Source organism: Schistocerca nitens, chromosome 2 (genome assembly GCF_023898315.1).
Source record: "Schistocerca nitens isolate TAMUIC-IGC-003100 chromosome 2, iqSchNite1.1, whole genome shotgun sequence".
Taxonomy (NCBI): Eukaryota; Metazoa; Arthropoda; class Insecta; order Orthoptera; family Acrididae; genus Schistocerca; species Schistocerca nitens.
Genome location: NC_064615.1, coordinates 671,693,329 through 671,708,515, shown reverse-complemented (window position 1 = coordinate 671,708,515; position 15,187 = coordinate 671,693,329). Strand labels below are relative to the sequence as shown.

The window sequence follows — 15,187 nt, the reverse complement described above, 5'->3', positions numbered from 1 at the left end:
GTTTCAGACGGGGCTTCTATCTGGATTCCCGCACATCTGCAGAATCACATTCGCAATGATGGTGTCTTGGGTTGGAGACTACATGCTGAAGAAGGAGATCGTCTCGCGGACTAATCTAAGGAAGATAGCCACTGTCCTGTGTAAGTCTTTGGACAACGGTAAAGTTATCAGAAATACAATAGTCTACACCTTGTAGAAGCAACAATTCTGCTTTGTAATCTCCTAGTCTTTTGATCTCTACATAAATTTTCCATTTTGTTCTGGTCTTGATGAGTGTTCTATTGGTTTCTTGTCAAATGGGACCTACCTGTTATTCAAAAACGTGTATGTAAAATGTATTGTTTCTGAAGTAATGTTCCACAAATCTCGGTCATTTTCACTTATTAGTTTTCTGTCCTTTACTCCTACAGTGTTTTCTTACATTTCTAGAATCAATTTCGGATTATATCTCTCCACTTAATATTTCGAATTGTTCTGAACCATCACATTCAGATGTTTTCGGTTTCACTTCATCCGATATTCCCACACTCTACGACTCGCCTGTGTAGTGATTTGTTCCAGAAATATCATTTCAGGCCGACTCTCTTCAATTGCAAGTCAGTATTTTGGTACCAGCACAGCTCTCTTGTTGAACAAAAAAAAAAAAAAAAGATTAAGTCGTGCACAATTGTCTCTGACATCTCAAAGAAAGAAGACGAAGGTTTAACGTGTTGTCCTCTGCAACAGGCTGCTTGACTATGGTGTGCACATTATTTAGGGGAGAAGGCACTGCCACAGAGTGGCCTGGTAGAGTGAACATATTATGAAGTGCACGTGTTCGAGCGATAAAAGCGTCGCTCTACGTTATTGGAATGTTGTTCCGTTTCCATTTGGCATTAGCTCCAAGGGCACATTTCCAATCAGTCTGATGATTTCGCCGATGCGTTCTCAATAAGAAACACTGGGTATCGTTGAATAAGAGAATAATGTGGCGTTCTGAGGTCACTCAAGGTTGTTGTAAATAAACTTACACAGCCTAATTAGTATGATAGCATCAAACTTGGCGTTATATTGTTTTCATCGTACTGTTTGTGACATTTTTATAAAGTAGTGAAATCAAAATGGTTCAAATGGCTCTGAGCACTATGGGACTTAACATCTTAGGTCATCAGTCCCCTAGAACTTAGAACTACTGAAACCTAACTAACCTGAGGACATCACACACATCCATGCCCGAGGCAGGATTCGAACCTGCGACCGTAGCAGTCCCGCGGTTCCGGACTGCAGCGCCAGAACCGCACGGCCACGGCGGCCGGCAGTAGTGAAATCACTACTTTATATGCTTCATTCTGCATGTCACTAGGAGTCACTGTTGCTTGTTAATATTTTTTGCATGATATGTAAAGCTTTCGCCTCCAAACAAGTAGCACAGAATTATGTTATTTCCACAGGACGCTGTCGAACTGAAATAAGGACGATAATATTAAAGGCAAGAGGAGACTAGGCGCTTTTGAAAAGTGATGTTACAGAAGAATGCTGAAGGTTACGTATATAGACAGAGTGCGTAACAAATTTCACAAATAGGCTAAAAGAAGAAATGAGTTGATAGGATCCATCCTTAACCATGGCGTAACCGTTAATCTGAAAACCGATGGAAGTACTTTTGGAGGCGTGGGAAGGGGTGGGGGGAGGGGGGGGGGGGGGGGGCAGCAGGATAATGGATAGCTTGATAGCTTGAATACAGCAAACTGATTCAGATGGATATACGGTGCAGCAGTTATGAAGAGATAAAGATACTTCCACAGAAGACAAAAGTAGACTAATTGGAGTTCAGCAGTATACCAGTCTTCTGAATAAAGACTATAGAAACAAAAGGACACTGTTTCAGAGTCGTAAATGTAATAATTCAATGCAGCGAATTGTGTATGGAGTAGAAACCACTTACTGAACATGAAAATGCATAACCACTATATTTGTTTTACTGAAAGAGAGGTTTTTGTTTGGGATTACATACTGTTCAGTTGATATTGAATCTCATGCCATGTTTCCCAATATCGTGCTTTGTGTAGGCTAGGCTGCGAAGCGTACAATGGCAGTCCGTTTTTGTGGTGGTCTGGATGGCAGGGAGCAGCGACCAGCATAACGATGTAATCGGTCTGACATTTCAGTTGGTCAGAGTTCTTGTGCATTGTCGGTACCGCAGAACTGAGCAATAACGAGGGGAGCAGGGCAACAGATATGCTTCTCTCACCGTCCCAACCACGATAGGCTGCGTGACTCCTTGCCGCATACATGTCGCATCCTTAAGGTCCAGTAAATTACCACATGCGTATAGTTGATTAGATGTCACCCCCTTCCTAACACCCACCTCCTCTCGATATCAGTTCAGAGTCTGCTGTAGTTCAATGTGGTCTAAAAGTGGAGATACCGGCCCCTGAAGGGTACACATGAAGGATGGACCAGCTCGTTGGAAGCGATGTGTCGGTTATGTATCAGTCCTGGTGCCAGGTGTCAGTGGTTTGAAGGTTCACACCTGAACATCCACACCAGCCGACCAGCTTTTACTGCCTCTTACTGCGGCACAAAATGGAACCTCCATTACTGTAACAAAAGATCCATCTGGATGTTTGGATGAAAGAATAGTGCAAAGTTGCGTTTAGTGACAAGTGGTAAATTCTCCTTGCTCGCAGCGGTAGTCATTTGAGAGAGTGGAGTCGACAAGGAGAGAACAAACTACCGGAATGCACTGTGCAGCTAATACAGAGCCAACTGCCGGCAACATGGTGAGGGGAACAACTGTCTGCAGAGACCATGGACCTCTACATTATGTCATGGAGATGGGGGCAATGCGTCTTGAATTTCACACACTCCTCCCTGTTGCCATTGCTATAAAGTAAGGCATATGTGCTCTTCAACAGTGCCCACAATTCTGGTTAGCTGATGCACTATGGCCCTGTGCAGCACATCACCTCTCCTACCACCAGCTGAAGATGTGAGGAACATTAGGTGACTCCTCTCGTCCAGTCTGCTTTACTGACAACATCCATTGACCAATAGCGACAACAAGTGGAGGTAGCATCGAACACAATGTCCTAAGATGACAACTGGCTCGCATCATATCTTTAGATTGTTCCAGTACTGTAGAAGAGAAATATGTTAACATTAAATGGGTGTTATGGTTTTTGTTTTTCTGCAGATTAAACCGCGGTGTCCCGACGTTCCATTGAGGAACTAAGGAAGATAGCTGCCTGGATGGAGGTCTTTCAGACCCGAAATATCGTAGGGGATAAGTTAAAGGCATGGACCGGATGGGATGCACCATCGCGCGTGATAATTGGTAGGATCTATGAGAAATTTGTAAGGACGGGATATGTTCTAGACGACTGAAAGGGAAACAGCGGTAAAGAGAGATCTGTCTGAACTGAAGAAAATATCATCCTCATTTAGAGAGCGATGCAGCCAGCCCAACCAAGTCCTCACGCAGTCTTTCTCTAGAAACTTACATTTCCCACGATTTAGCAACGACGCCACACCACTTGTAAACTGTGCAGCGGCTCACAGAAGCGAACAAGTAAGCGTATGTGAGTGCTGCACAAATTATCTTGGAAATGCTGCATTTGGAGCCTGACTTTCTATTCATGTTTTCCGACGAAGCAACACTCCACCTTAGCGGTTGTGTGAACAAGCACAACTGTGTCATCCAGGCGACCGAGCCCCTCTGGATGTTAGAGGGAGCATGCGCGATTCCCTCAAGATGTACGTTTAGAGTGCAGTGAGCGAAGTTAGAGTGAGAGGACCCTTCTTCTGTGGAGAACAGGCGTGCAGGGGAGAAAATTACCTTGCCACGCTCAGCACGTTCATGGAGGAGAACGCGCCACTTGCCATTTTCCAGCGAGCGTACTTTCAGCAGGACAGTGCCTCTGATAATTACAGTCAGAGGGCCCCAGATTACTTGAACAACATGTTCTGTAAGCGTAGTATCGGTAGAGGTGGACCTCTCCCGTGGCCAGCACGTTTACCCGACCTGATGCCGTGCGATTTTTGTCTGTGGGGTATGGTCGAGGATCGTGTCTACGCCAGCAAACCCAGCAACTTGGACGACCTGAAGCACCGCTCCACTGACACCAATGGGCCTTATAATCAACAATGGACACACTCTGTAAGTGCACTGAGCGGGATGGGTGCCAAAGTGAAACCCTCTAACCAAATTCCTGTCTTCTAATTATACGTGATTAAATACCCATTTAATGTTAACATCTTTCTGCCTCGCCCTATACAAGGTGGTCCATTGATCGTGACCGGGCCAAATATCTCACGCAATAAGCGTCAAACGAAGAACCTACAAAGAACGAAACTTGTCTAGCTTGAAGGGGGAAACTAGATGGCACTATGGTTGACCCGCTAGATGCCGCTGTCATAGGTCAAACGGATATCAACTGCATTTTTTAAAATAGGAACCCCAATTTTTATTAAATATTCGTGTAGTACATAAAGAAATATGAATGTTTTAGTTGGACCACTTTTTTCTCCATATGGGGCTGTAATAGTCAAAAACATATGGCTCACAATTTTAGACGAACAGTTGGTAACAGGTAGGTTTTTTAAATTAAAATACAGAACGTAGATAGGTTTGAAGATTTTATTTCGGTTGTTGCAATTTGATACATGTACCTTTGGGAACTTATCATTTCTGAGAACGCATGCTGTTACAGCGTGATTACCTGTAAATACCACATTAATGCAATAAATGCTCTAAATGATGTCCGTCAGCCTCAGTGCATTTGGCAATACGTGTAACGACATTCCTCTCAACAACTAGTAGTTTTTCTTCCGTAATGTTTGCACATGCATTGACAATCCACTGACGCATGTTTCAGGCGTTGTCGGTGGGTCACGATAGCAAATATCCTTCAACTTACCCCTCAGAAAGAAATCCCGGGACGTCAGATCCGGTGAACGTGCGGGCCGTGGTATGGTGCTTCGACGACCAATCCACCAGTCATGAAATATGCTATTCAATACCGCTTCAACAGCACGGGAGCTATGTGCCGTACATCCATCATGTTGGAAGTACATCGCCATTCTGTCATGCAGTGAAACATCGGTAGAACATTACGTAGGAAATCAGCATACATTGCACCATTTAGATTGCCATCGATAAACTGGGGGCCAATTATCCTTCCTCCCATAATGCCGCACCATACATTAACCCGCCAAGGTCGCTGATGTTCCACTTGTCGCAGCCATCGTGGATTTTCCGTTGCCCAATAGTGCATATTATGCCGGTTTACGTTACTGCTGTTGGTGAATGACGCTTCGTCGCTAAATAGAACGCGTGCAAAAAATCTGTCACCGTCCCGTAATTTCTCTTGTGCCCAGTGGCAGAACTGTACACGACGTTCAAAGTCGTCGTCATGCAATTCCTGGTGCATAGAAATATGCTATGGGTGCAATCGATTCAATGTAGCATTCTCAACACCGAGGTTTTTGGGATTCCCGATTCTCGCGCAAATTTTTCTGCTACTGATGTGCGGATAAGCCGCGATAGCAGCTAAAACATGTACTTGGGCATCATCATTTGTTGCAGGTCGTGATTGACGTTTCACATATGGCTGAACACTTCCTGTTTCCTTAAATAACGTAACTATCCGGCGAACGGTCCGGACACTTGGATGATGTCGTCGAGGATACCGAGCAGCACACATAGCACACGCCCGTTGGGCTTTTTGATCACAATAGCCATACATCAACACGATATCGACCTTTTCCGCAATTGGTAAACGGTCCATTTTAACACGGTAATGTATCACGAAGCAAATAAGTCCGTACTGGCGGAATGTTACGTGATACCACGTACTTATACGTTTGTGACTATTACAGAGCCATCTATTACAAAGCGAAAAAAGTGGTTCAACTAAAACATTCACATTTCTTTACGTACTACACGAATATGTAATAAAAATGGGGTTTCCTATTTTAAAAAAAACGCAGTTGATATGCGTTTGACCTACGGCAGCGCCATGTAGAGGGCCAACCATAGCTTCATCTCGTTTCCCCCTTCAATCTAGACGAGTTTGGATCTTTGTAGTTTTTTCGTTTGATGCTTATTTCGTGAGATATTTGGCCCGGTCACTGTCAATGGACCACCCTGTCTACAAGACAATGAAGTTGTTGTCTACGTCAGTTTGGCCTTGTGGTAAGTAGTGCTAAGTGCGTGAGTGTCGGCATTGTTGCAGGCACGGTGGTGCAGGGCGTGCTGGTGCTGGGGCTGGCCTACTCGGGCTGCAGCCCCGTGGTGGCCGCCGTGTGCCTGGCCGCCGCCGTGGGCGCCAGCGGGGCCGTCTCCACAGGGCCGCTCGCCTCGCTCGTCGACATCAGCCCCAACTACGCCAGTAAGTACCCCTCTGTCTACACTACTCGTCTCGTCCTGTTTGCCTCTGTTCCAGACAGTGTTGTTTTCAACATCTCTGAGTGCTTCCTAGACTTAAATTGTAGCCACAGCTGGTGAGTCGAGTGGACATAGCAGGAGTAGCATCAGTTTCTGTTTATACACCGGATTTAATTTAATTTTTGTTCTCACGTGCTTCTGCGAGGAGGTGAATCGTGTCTGCATCCTGTACTGTGTTGGCTAGTGTATGCTAACTTATTTTCATCATCATCAGCCAATTCAATCATTAAATGATGTGGCCTCTTCGAGTCGTGGATTCAGGTAAGCTTTCAGCAGTCTTCTCCAAGTGGGACGGTCTTGGGCAGTTGTCTGCCAGGTGTTACCAGCGATCTTCTTGATGTCTCTGTTCCATCAGTCTGGTGGTCTTCCTCTAGGCCTCCGGTGCTCTCTCGGACTCCACTCCAGTACTAGCTTCGTCCATCTGTTGTCTTTTCTTCTTGAGACGTGGCCAGCGCACTGTCATTTCAAGGAACCTACTGTCTCTAAGATGTCATTAACCTTCGTCACAGACCGGATGTCATCCGCCCTTTTCCTATCCTTTCTTGTATAGCCCAGCATTGATCTCTCCATGGTTCTCTGTGCTGTCCTAAGTTTCCCTTTTGTAAATGAGTTCAGTGTCCATGTCTCGCAGCCATACGTCATCACAGGAAGAATGCATTGATGAAATACTGCTTTCTTCAGATTTACTGGCAACTTTGATCTGAATACCACTGAATTCTTCCCAAATGTTTGCCAGCCAAACTTGCTCCGTCGATAGATTTCTGTCCTTACGTCTCCCTTCATGTTTATAATGTGGCCAAGGTGGACATATTCACTGACCTCTTCTAATAGACTGTCCTTGACTTTCACATCTCCAGCTGGGACCCATTTGTTGGACATAACTTTTGTTTTGGAAAGGTTCATAACTTATTTTAAGCTATGCAAATTGAAGAAGAAGTGGAGAGAAAGGAAAATAAGAGGAAGAAATTAATGATACCACCTACATCAGGATTTGCCCGCCCGGTCAGCCGTGGGGTCTAACGCACGGCTTTCCGGACTGGGAAGGAGCGCCTGGTCCCCGGCACGAATCCGCCCGGCAGACTTGTGTCGAGGTCCGGTGAGCCGGCCAGTCTGTGGATGGATTTTAGGCGGTTTTCCAACTGCCTCGGCAATGCGGGCTGGTTCCCCTTATTCCGCCTCAGCTACACTATGTTGGCGATTGCTGCGCAAACAAGTTCTCCACGTACGCGTACACCACCATTACTCTACCGCGCAAACATGGGGTTACACTCGTCCCTGGAGGGGGTGGAGGAGCGGGGCTTCCACCGGGGGTCGGACCGCACAATAAACCTGAAAGAGTGGTTCGGTGTGGGGCGGAGGTGGGGTGAAGTGGACTGTGGTAGTCGTCGTAGGGTTGTGGACCACTGCGGCTGCGGCGGGGACGGAGCCTCTCCGTCGTTTCTAGGCCCCCGGTTAACATACAACACGATACAGTATATCAGGACTTTGTGCGCAATGAGCAATAATAAATGACTTTGTGAGGAATGAGCAGCGATGAATGAATATTTGTGCTGGATGTGCCAACTACTGCGCCACCTGGACACAGTGTTTGTCGGAAATGCGCAGACTACCTTGGCATGCTCCCAAACCGACCCACACTTCTACCCAGCGGCCACCTATTCGCAGTTCCCATCCATATCCTCCATGCTCGCTAATTTTAGATTCCCGCTGGAGGTCGAACGTACATGTGCATCCGCAGTGACGGTTTTGGATTCATTACCCATCATGGCGAATCAGTTATAGGAATGTATGGAACCACACAGTATCGATGGACAGTGAGTCCACAACGTTCAGTGCGGATGCACATTAATGTTCGACCTATAATGCGAATCTAAAAGTAGCGACTGTGGAGGACATGGATAGGGCCTTCAGACAGGTGGCGCTGGGTGGGAGTTTGAGTCAGCTGGGGAGCGTGCTGAGATAGTCCGTACATCTGCGATAAACACTGTGTCCGGTTGGTAACATGATTAAAGCAAATGCCTAGTAAGCAGGAGATACGCGTCCGAGTATCGGTCCAGCACACATTTTTACTCGTCGCCGTTGATTCCACATAAAATCGCAATGCAGTGGATATAATTAATCCTTTACTTTCCTTTCTCCCCTCCCCCCTTCAATTTAGGTAACATTTATTACAGCTGTGAAACCCGCACATAATTCTAAGTTGTTTCGTAAAACTCAGTGTATTTGTATTGTGTTAGCTGAGTTTCGGGAGTAGTAAAAACCAGAAGCACTATATCAGCACTTAAGTTCCAGATCAGTCTCATACACGGTCCTTCTAAAAAATTGCGAGACAGGTTTTATTCCTGGCGTACAAGTGATGTTAGCGCACTAACTACGGCGGCAGCTTGACTTAACAACTGCAAACAACATATACATATTCGACCAGTCACTTGTGAGCAGACAGCGGCCATAGTGTATCAACGTTGCTGTGTCACAAATCGTGATGGAGCAACATCTCTAAATCAAGTGTTCAGGACATTTTCCAGAATGTTTTGATGAAGAAAGTGTGCAAAGTTTACCCTGCATATCTTGACCCACCAACAAAAACAACGATGCGTGAATACCTGCCGCAGTGCATTGAAATGTAAGATGAGCGCAGTTCTTTTAGAAAACAAAAATCATCACTGGAGACGAGACATGGTGTTATCAATACGAATCTACCACAAAACGACAACGTCGGCAGCTGTGGTCGATCGGTTCTAGGCGCTTCAGCCCGGAACCGCGCGGCTGCTAGGTCGCAGGTTCGAATCCTGCCTCGGGCATGGATGTGTGTGATGTCCTTGGGTTAGTTAGGTTTAAGTAGTTCTAAGTCTAGGGGACTGATGACCTGAGATGCTAAGTTCCATAGTGCTCAAAGCCATTTGAACCATTTTGGACAAAACGACAAAGTGCAGAATTCACATGAAGGGTCATCGCTTTGCCGACAGTACGTTCAAACCAATGTGGAATGCGAGTTGAACAACATCCCAAAAAAAAAAAGACTTTTTTGCCAGTTCTATGCATTGTACTCAAATAACTTATAAAAGCAAGTCTTCCTGTCCAGACTGCATACCAATTAAGTTCCTTTCAGAGTATGGTGATGCAATAGCTCAATATTTAACAATCATATACAACCGCTCGCTCGACGAGAGTTCCGTACCAAAGACTGGAAAGCTGCACAGGTCACACGGATGTTTAAGAAAGGCAGTAGGAGTAATCCACACACCCTAACTTGCAAAAAATGGTTCAAATGGCTCTGAGCACTATGGGACTTAACATTTGAGGTCATCAGTCCCCTAGAACTTAGAACTAATTAAACATAACTAACTTAAGGACATCACACACATCCATGCCCGAGGCAGGATTCGAACCTGCAACCGTACCAGTCGCGCGGTTTCGGACTGAAGCGCCTAGAACCGCTCGGCCACCATCGGCCGGCCCTAACTTGCAGGCCCATATCATTAACGTCGATATGCAGCTGGATTTTGGTGTACATATTGTGTTCGAACATTATGAATTATCTTGCAGAGAACGCTCTATTGGCATACAGTCAACACGAATTTAGAAAACATGGTTCTTGTGAAACACAACTAGCTCTACACACACACGAAGTGTTGAGCGCTACTGACAGGGGATTTCAGATTGATTCCGTATTTCTAGATTTCCAGAAGGCTTTTGACACTATACCACACAAGTGGCTTGTAGTGAAATTGCCTGCTTCTGGAATATAGTATAAGTTATGTGACTAGATTCGTGATTTCCTGTCAGAAAGGTCACAGTTCGTAGTAATTGACGGAACGTCATCGAACGAAACAGAAGTGATTTCTGACGTTCCCCAGGTTAGTGTTATAGGCCCTCTGCTGCTCCTTACCTATAAAGACGATTTAGGAGAGAATCTGAAGAGTTGATGATGTTGTCTATCGTCTAGTAAAGTCATCAGATGATCAAAACAAATTGCAAAACGATTTAGAAAAGATATCTGTATGATGTGAAAATTGACAATTGTCCCTAAGTAATGAAATTGTGAGGTCATCCACATGAGTACCGAAAGGAATCCGTTGAACTTCGGTTACACGATAAATCAATCAAATCTAAAGGCCATAAAGTCAACTAAATATGTAGGAATTACAATTATGAACAACTTACATTGGAAAGGACACACAGAAAACGTTGTGGGTAAAGCAAACAAAAGACTGCGTTTTATTGGCAGAACACTTAGATCTGCTAAAGATCGGTCGTTGTGGCCGAGCGGTTCTAGGCGCTTCAGTCCGGAACCGCGCGACTGCTACGGTCGCAGGTTCGAATCCTACCTCGGGCATGGATGTGTGTGCTGTCCTTAAGTTAGCTAGGTTTAAGTAGTTCTAAGTTCTAGGGGACTGATGACCTCAGATGTTAAGTCCCATAGTGCTCAGAGCCATTTGCTAAAGACACTGCCTACAGTACGCTTGTCCGTCCTCTTTTTCGAGTGCTGCTTCGCGGTCTGGAATCCCTACCAGATAGGATTAATGGAATACATCGAAAAAGTTAAAAAAAAAGAGCAGCATGTTTTGTATTATCCAGAAATAGGGGAGAGAGTGTCACAGACGTTATACAGGATTTTGCATGGATATCATTAAAACAAAGGCTTTTTCCACTTTAAGCAGGTCCAAAGAAAAGCAGCTCATTTGGTTACAAGTTCGTTTAGATAGCTTTGGACATCATGGAGCTGCTCATCCAACTCAAGTGACAGACGTGACGAGAGAGGTGTTCTGCTTTGCAGTGTCGTTTACTGTTACACCTCTGTGAGTGTAGTTTCCTACATAAGTCAGCCAACATATTGCTTCCCCTTACGTACATCTCACAAAAAGAACGTGAAGGTACAATTAGAGAGATTCAGGCTCACAAGGGACCTGACCGATAGTCGCGACTGGAACAGGAAAGGAAAAAATGACAGCGGTACACAAAGTACCCTTCGCAACCCACCTTGAGGTGGCTTGTGGTATGTAGCTGTAGATATGTCTCAAAAAATTCTTTCCGGTAAATGAAACTGACGTCGTCTCTTTTGGTGCATGATCTTCGCCATCACTAATGCTTTGATTGATGTTTCCTTTCTAATATGACTTGATAGTTACATGTCTCACCAACGGTAGGAAAATTGCGCACAATATTGGAAGCTGTCTTTCCAAAACAGTCCTGACATTAACATGAAACTCTTTTTGTATTTGCTTTTGGAAAGCAGTCAGCAAATGTGGCAGCGTCCGTGTACAAAACTATGTCGCATTAATTTTCTCAAGTAAAATGCGTCTTACTCTTTCTTCTGACATGTCTGTGGCATCATTTGTTTCATACATATTTAATCAGCGATCGTCCAATACCATATCGTGCACGTCATCAATGTTTTTATATGTGGCTGCAGTTTTTGGAACAATCCACCTGTGGATTGTCTAGTGGAGAACGCAAGTTTGTTTACTCATTCATTTCTTCTTTATAAAACGTCTCTTGATTTGGAATGACACGCGAACATAATGTGTGTTGGTTTGAACGAATGATCTGCGATGGATATTAATGCTGTTGGTCGTTTTAAACGAGATACACAAAATTTGACTTATTTAATAAATAAATAAAGAAGTTTGTGTGGCATTATTTGAACTACGCTATAGTGCAACAATGCCAATAAAGGGTTTCCCACTCATCGGGAGCCTTGAGCAAAGTGTTACAAAATCTTAATATTAGCGAATATAAAACCAAATTAATACATGACATACCTTTATGGTTGACAAATGAAGGTACATTACAAGAGCTGTTGGAAGTGACCTCCCCCATATTTATACATAGTTCAAAACGGCGTTGCTTGTTCATCAATGTGCCTGACACAGTATTGGGGGTGAATGCCTGGATTTCGTGGCGAATGTTCTGACGTAACTCGTCGATGGTGCGTGGTTTGTTATTGTACACATTATCTTTAACGTGACCCCACAGGAAAAAGTCAAGTGGTCTAGTCAGGTGACCTTGGGGCAATAATGGCTTGGAAATCACTCTAACAGAGAAAAATAATTTACCTGCAGATATAACGATGTTCCCTTTGTTGCCAGCTTCGTCATCAAGCCTTGAATGCTGTGTCTAACCTTTCAAATATGGTTCAAATGTCTCTGAGCACTATGGGACTTAACATCTGAGGTCATCATTCCCCTAGAACTTAGAACTACTTAAACCTAACTAACCTAAGGATATCACACACATCCATGCCCGAGGTAGGATTCGAACCTGCGACCGTAGCAGTCGCACGGTTCAGGACTGAAGCGCCTAGAACCGCTCGGCCACCGCGGCCGGCGTCTGACCTTTCGTCATTGACGAGAATTATGTGTCCCACTAACGTAACATGTAGTTTTGAGCGTTGGGACCTCTATGTCTCATATCTATCTAGTGCTTACATATAACATGAAGCTTTGGGAACTAGGACTAAAATACTGTAGACCATTCTGTGTTCATTTTAACTAAAGACATTGAAATATTTCGAAAACTACACATGGGATAAAAAAAAGTTATAATTCCAATTTGCTTGTCTCAGAGGGGATATCCAATGACACGACGTTCGACCCCTGCCCCCCTCCCACCCCACCTTGTGCGTGGGTGGCGGGGAGCAACTGGAAATCTTCAATGGGAATCCCGTTTTTTTATTGCAGATTACAATTCTACGGCAAAATCTAAATACATTTTGTTTGAAGTATTTTATTCATTTCGCCTCAGATGGCGCTGTAATAGGAGGAATAGAAACAGGTATACAATCGTAATTTACGACATGCTACTGAGTGGCCCTTGAATATTCAATGGCTCGTGGGACCCCAACTATATGCTGCGAGGGCACGATAGGGCAGTATTTAATAACTTCTAATTGGAAACCCCTTTCGCAACGTTGTATTCTTCCAACATATAGAACAAGGGACTACTCGACGCACCACTGTGGTCGTGGCTCGAGGCGAACGCTACTCTACTTTTCCAATTAGAGTAAGTGCTCAAACGTAGTCCGCCAACTTCACTACACTTAGTTCAAATGGTTCAAATGGCTCTGAGCACTATGGAACTTAACATCTGAGGTCATCAGTCCCCTAGAACTTAGAACTACTTAAACCTAGCTAACCTTAGAACATCTCACACATCCATGCCCGAGGCAGGATTCGAACCTGCGACCGTAGCAGTCGCGCGGTTCCAGACTGAAGCGCCTAGAACCGCTCGGCCACTCCGGCCGGCACTACACTTAGTGGCCGCTTTACAGATGACCACATAAAGGATAGATGCGTATCTGCAGGAATGTCAGCACAGGCTTTTCTGATGCGGTCGACCACCTCTTCATGGTTTGCTGGCTTATCTTTTAAACAACCCCATAGAAAGAGATCCGGTGACCTCAAAGCCGGCGAACTAACGGTCCATTTAATAGGGCCAAACACGGTCTAATACCTCCCGTGCTTCAATTGCGGAATGCGCTGGGCAACTGTCATGCTGAACCCACACACGTTGTCGAACGCCCAGGGCTACATCCTGCAGTAGTATCGGTATTTCCTGTTCCAAAAATGTTCCTTATTCGTGTCCATTCAGTGTGCCGTCAATAAAATACGGACCAGTGAGCTTGTTCCCCATGATGCCACACCAAGGACATTGACTATCAACTTGCCGTAACCAGTGAGGATTGTTTACACTCCAGTATCACATGTTATGCCGGTTAACGCTACCATGGTTTGTGAATGTCGACACATCGGAAAATATTATACCAGTACAGAACGTGGGGATCGTTTGCATTTGTTGACGTGCCCATTCACAAAACACTACCCGGTAATGGAAATCGCCGCCACAAAGTTTTTTATGCAGCCACACGTGGTATGGATGATACCTATGACAATGCAGTACTGTGACAGTGCTACCTACGACATACCACAATCACGGTGTAATTGCCTGGCGCTTATCCGTGGGTTGTGGTTCAAAGTGGTTCAAATGACTCTGAGCGCTATGGGACTTAACATTTGAGGTCATCCGTCCCCTAGAACTTAGAACTACTTAAACCTAACTAACCTAAGGACATCACACACATCCATGCCCGAGGCAGGATTCAAACCTGCGACCGTAGCAGTCGCGCGGTTCCAGACTGAAGCGCCTCGAACCGCACGGCCACACCGGCCGGCTGTGGGTTGTGGATTACTGCCACTAGTACAGCTATTTCAGTAGCTTCTCCTGTAACACGTCTGCTTCGTTTCCTTTTGCCGGTCTATACGCTGCCATCAGACATGAAGGCATTCACAACCTTGTGAAAGAACGAATGAGAGCGAGCTTTCTCTGGAAAACGCTCCGCATACAAGGCAAGACCAGCCTCATCATTTCTCCTACATCCTCCGTAAATCAGGATTATTTCAGTTTTTTCTTCTGTGTTGCAAAATTCATCGTCCACTTGCACGTCTGTTCTCCAAATGATAGATAGGTGTCCAGGCAATAAACACTGTGCAGGTATTGGAATGCTTAGAGCCGCAGTCTGTTCTACGTCTGCACGATATATGAGCTCCGGCCGCAATGTTCTGCCAGTTACAGTACGTCGTAGTCCGCTACACGGACCCAGTGGCGCGTCGAGTGGTCCCCTGTTAGATATGTTGGAGGAATACAACGTTGCAAATGGGTTTTGCAATTAGAAGTTATGAAATACTGCTCTGTCGCACCCTCGCAGAATGGAGCTGGAGTCCCACGTGCCACTGGATACTCAGGGACCACCGAGTAGCACGT

General features: G+C 45.1%; 1 protein-coding gene across 3 annotated transcripts in view; it reads left to right on the top strand.

Annotated features, from left to right (window-relative positions):
- The window catches only part of LOC126236785 (uncharacterized), a 192,471-nt gene that overhangs the window by 157,673 nt on the left and 19,611 nt on the right, over positions 1-15,187 (top strand). For all 3 annotated transcript variants that reach the window (XM_049946368.1, XM_049946367.1, XM_049946366.1), the window contains exons 8-9: positions 8-140; positions 6,216-6,371. In XM_049946368.1, coding sequence (XP_049802325.1) covers positions 8-140; positions 6,216-6,371 — 289 coding nt within the window. The remainder of the gene's footprint in view (positions 1-7; positions 141-6,215; positions 6,372-15,187) is intronic.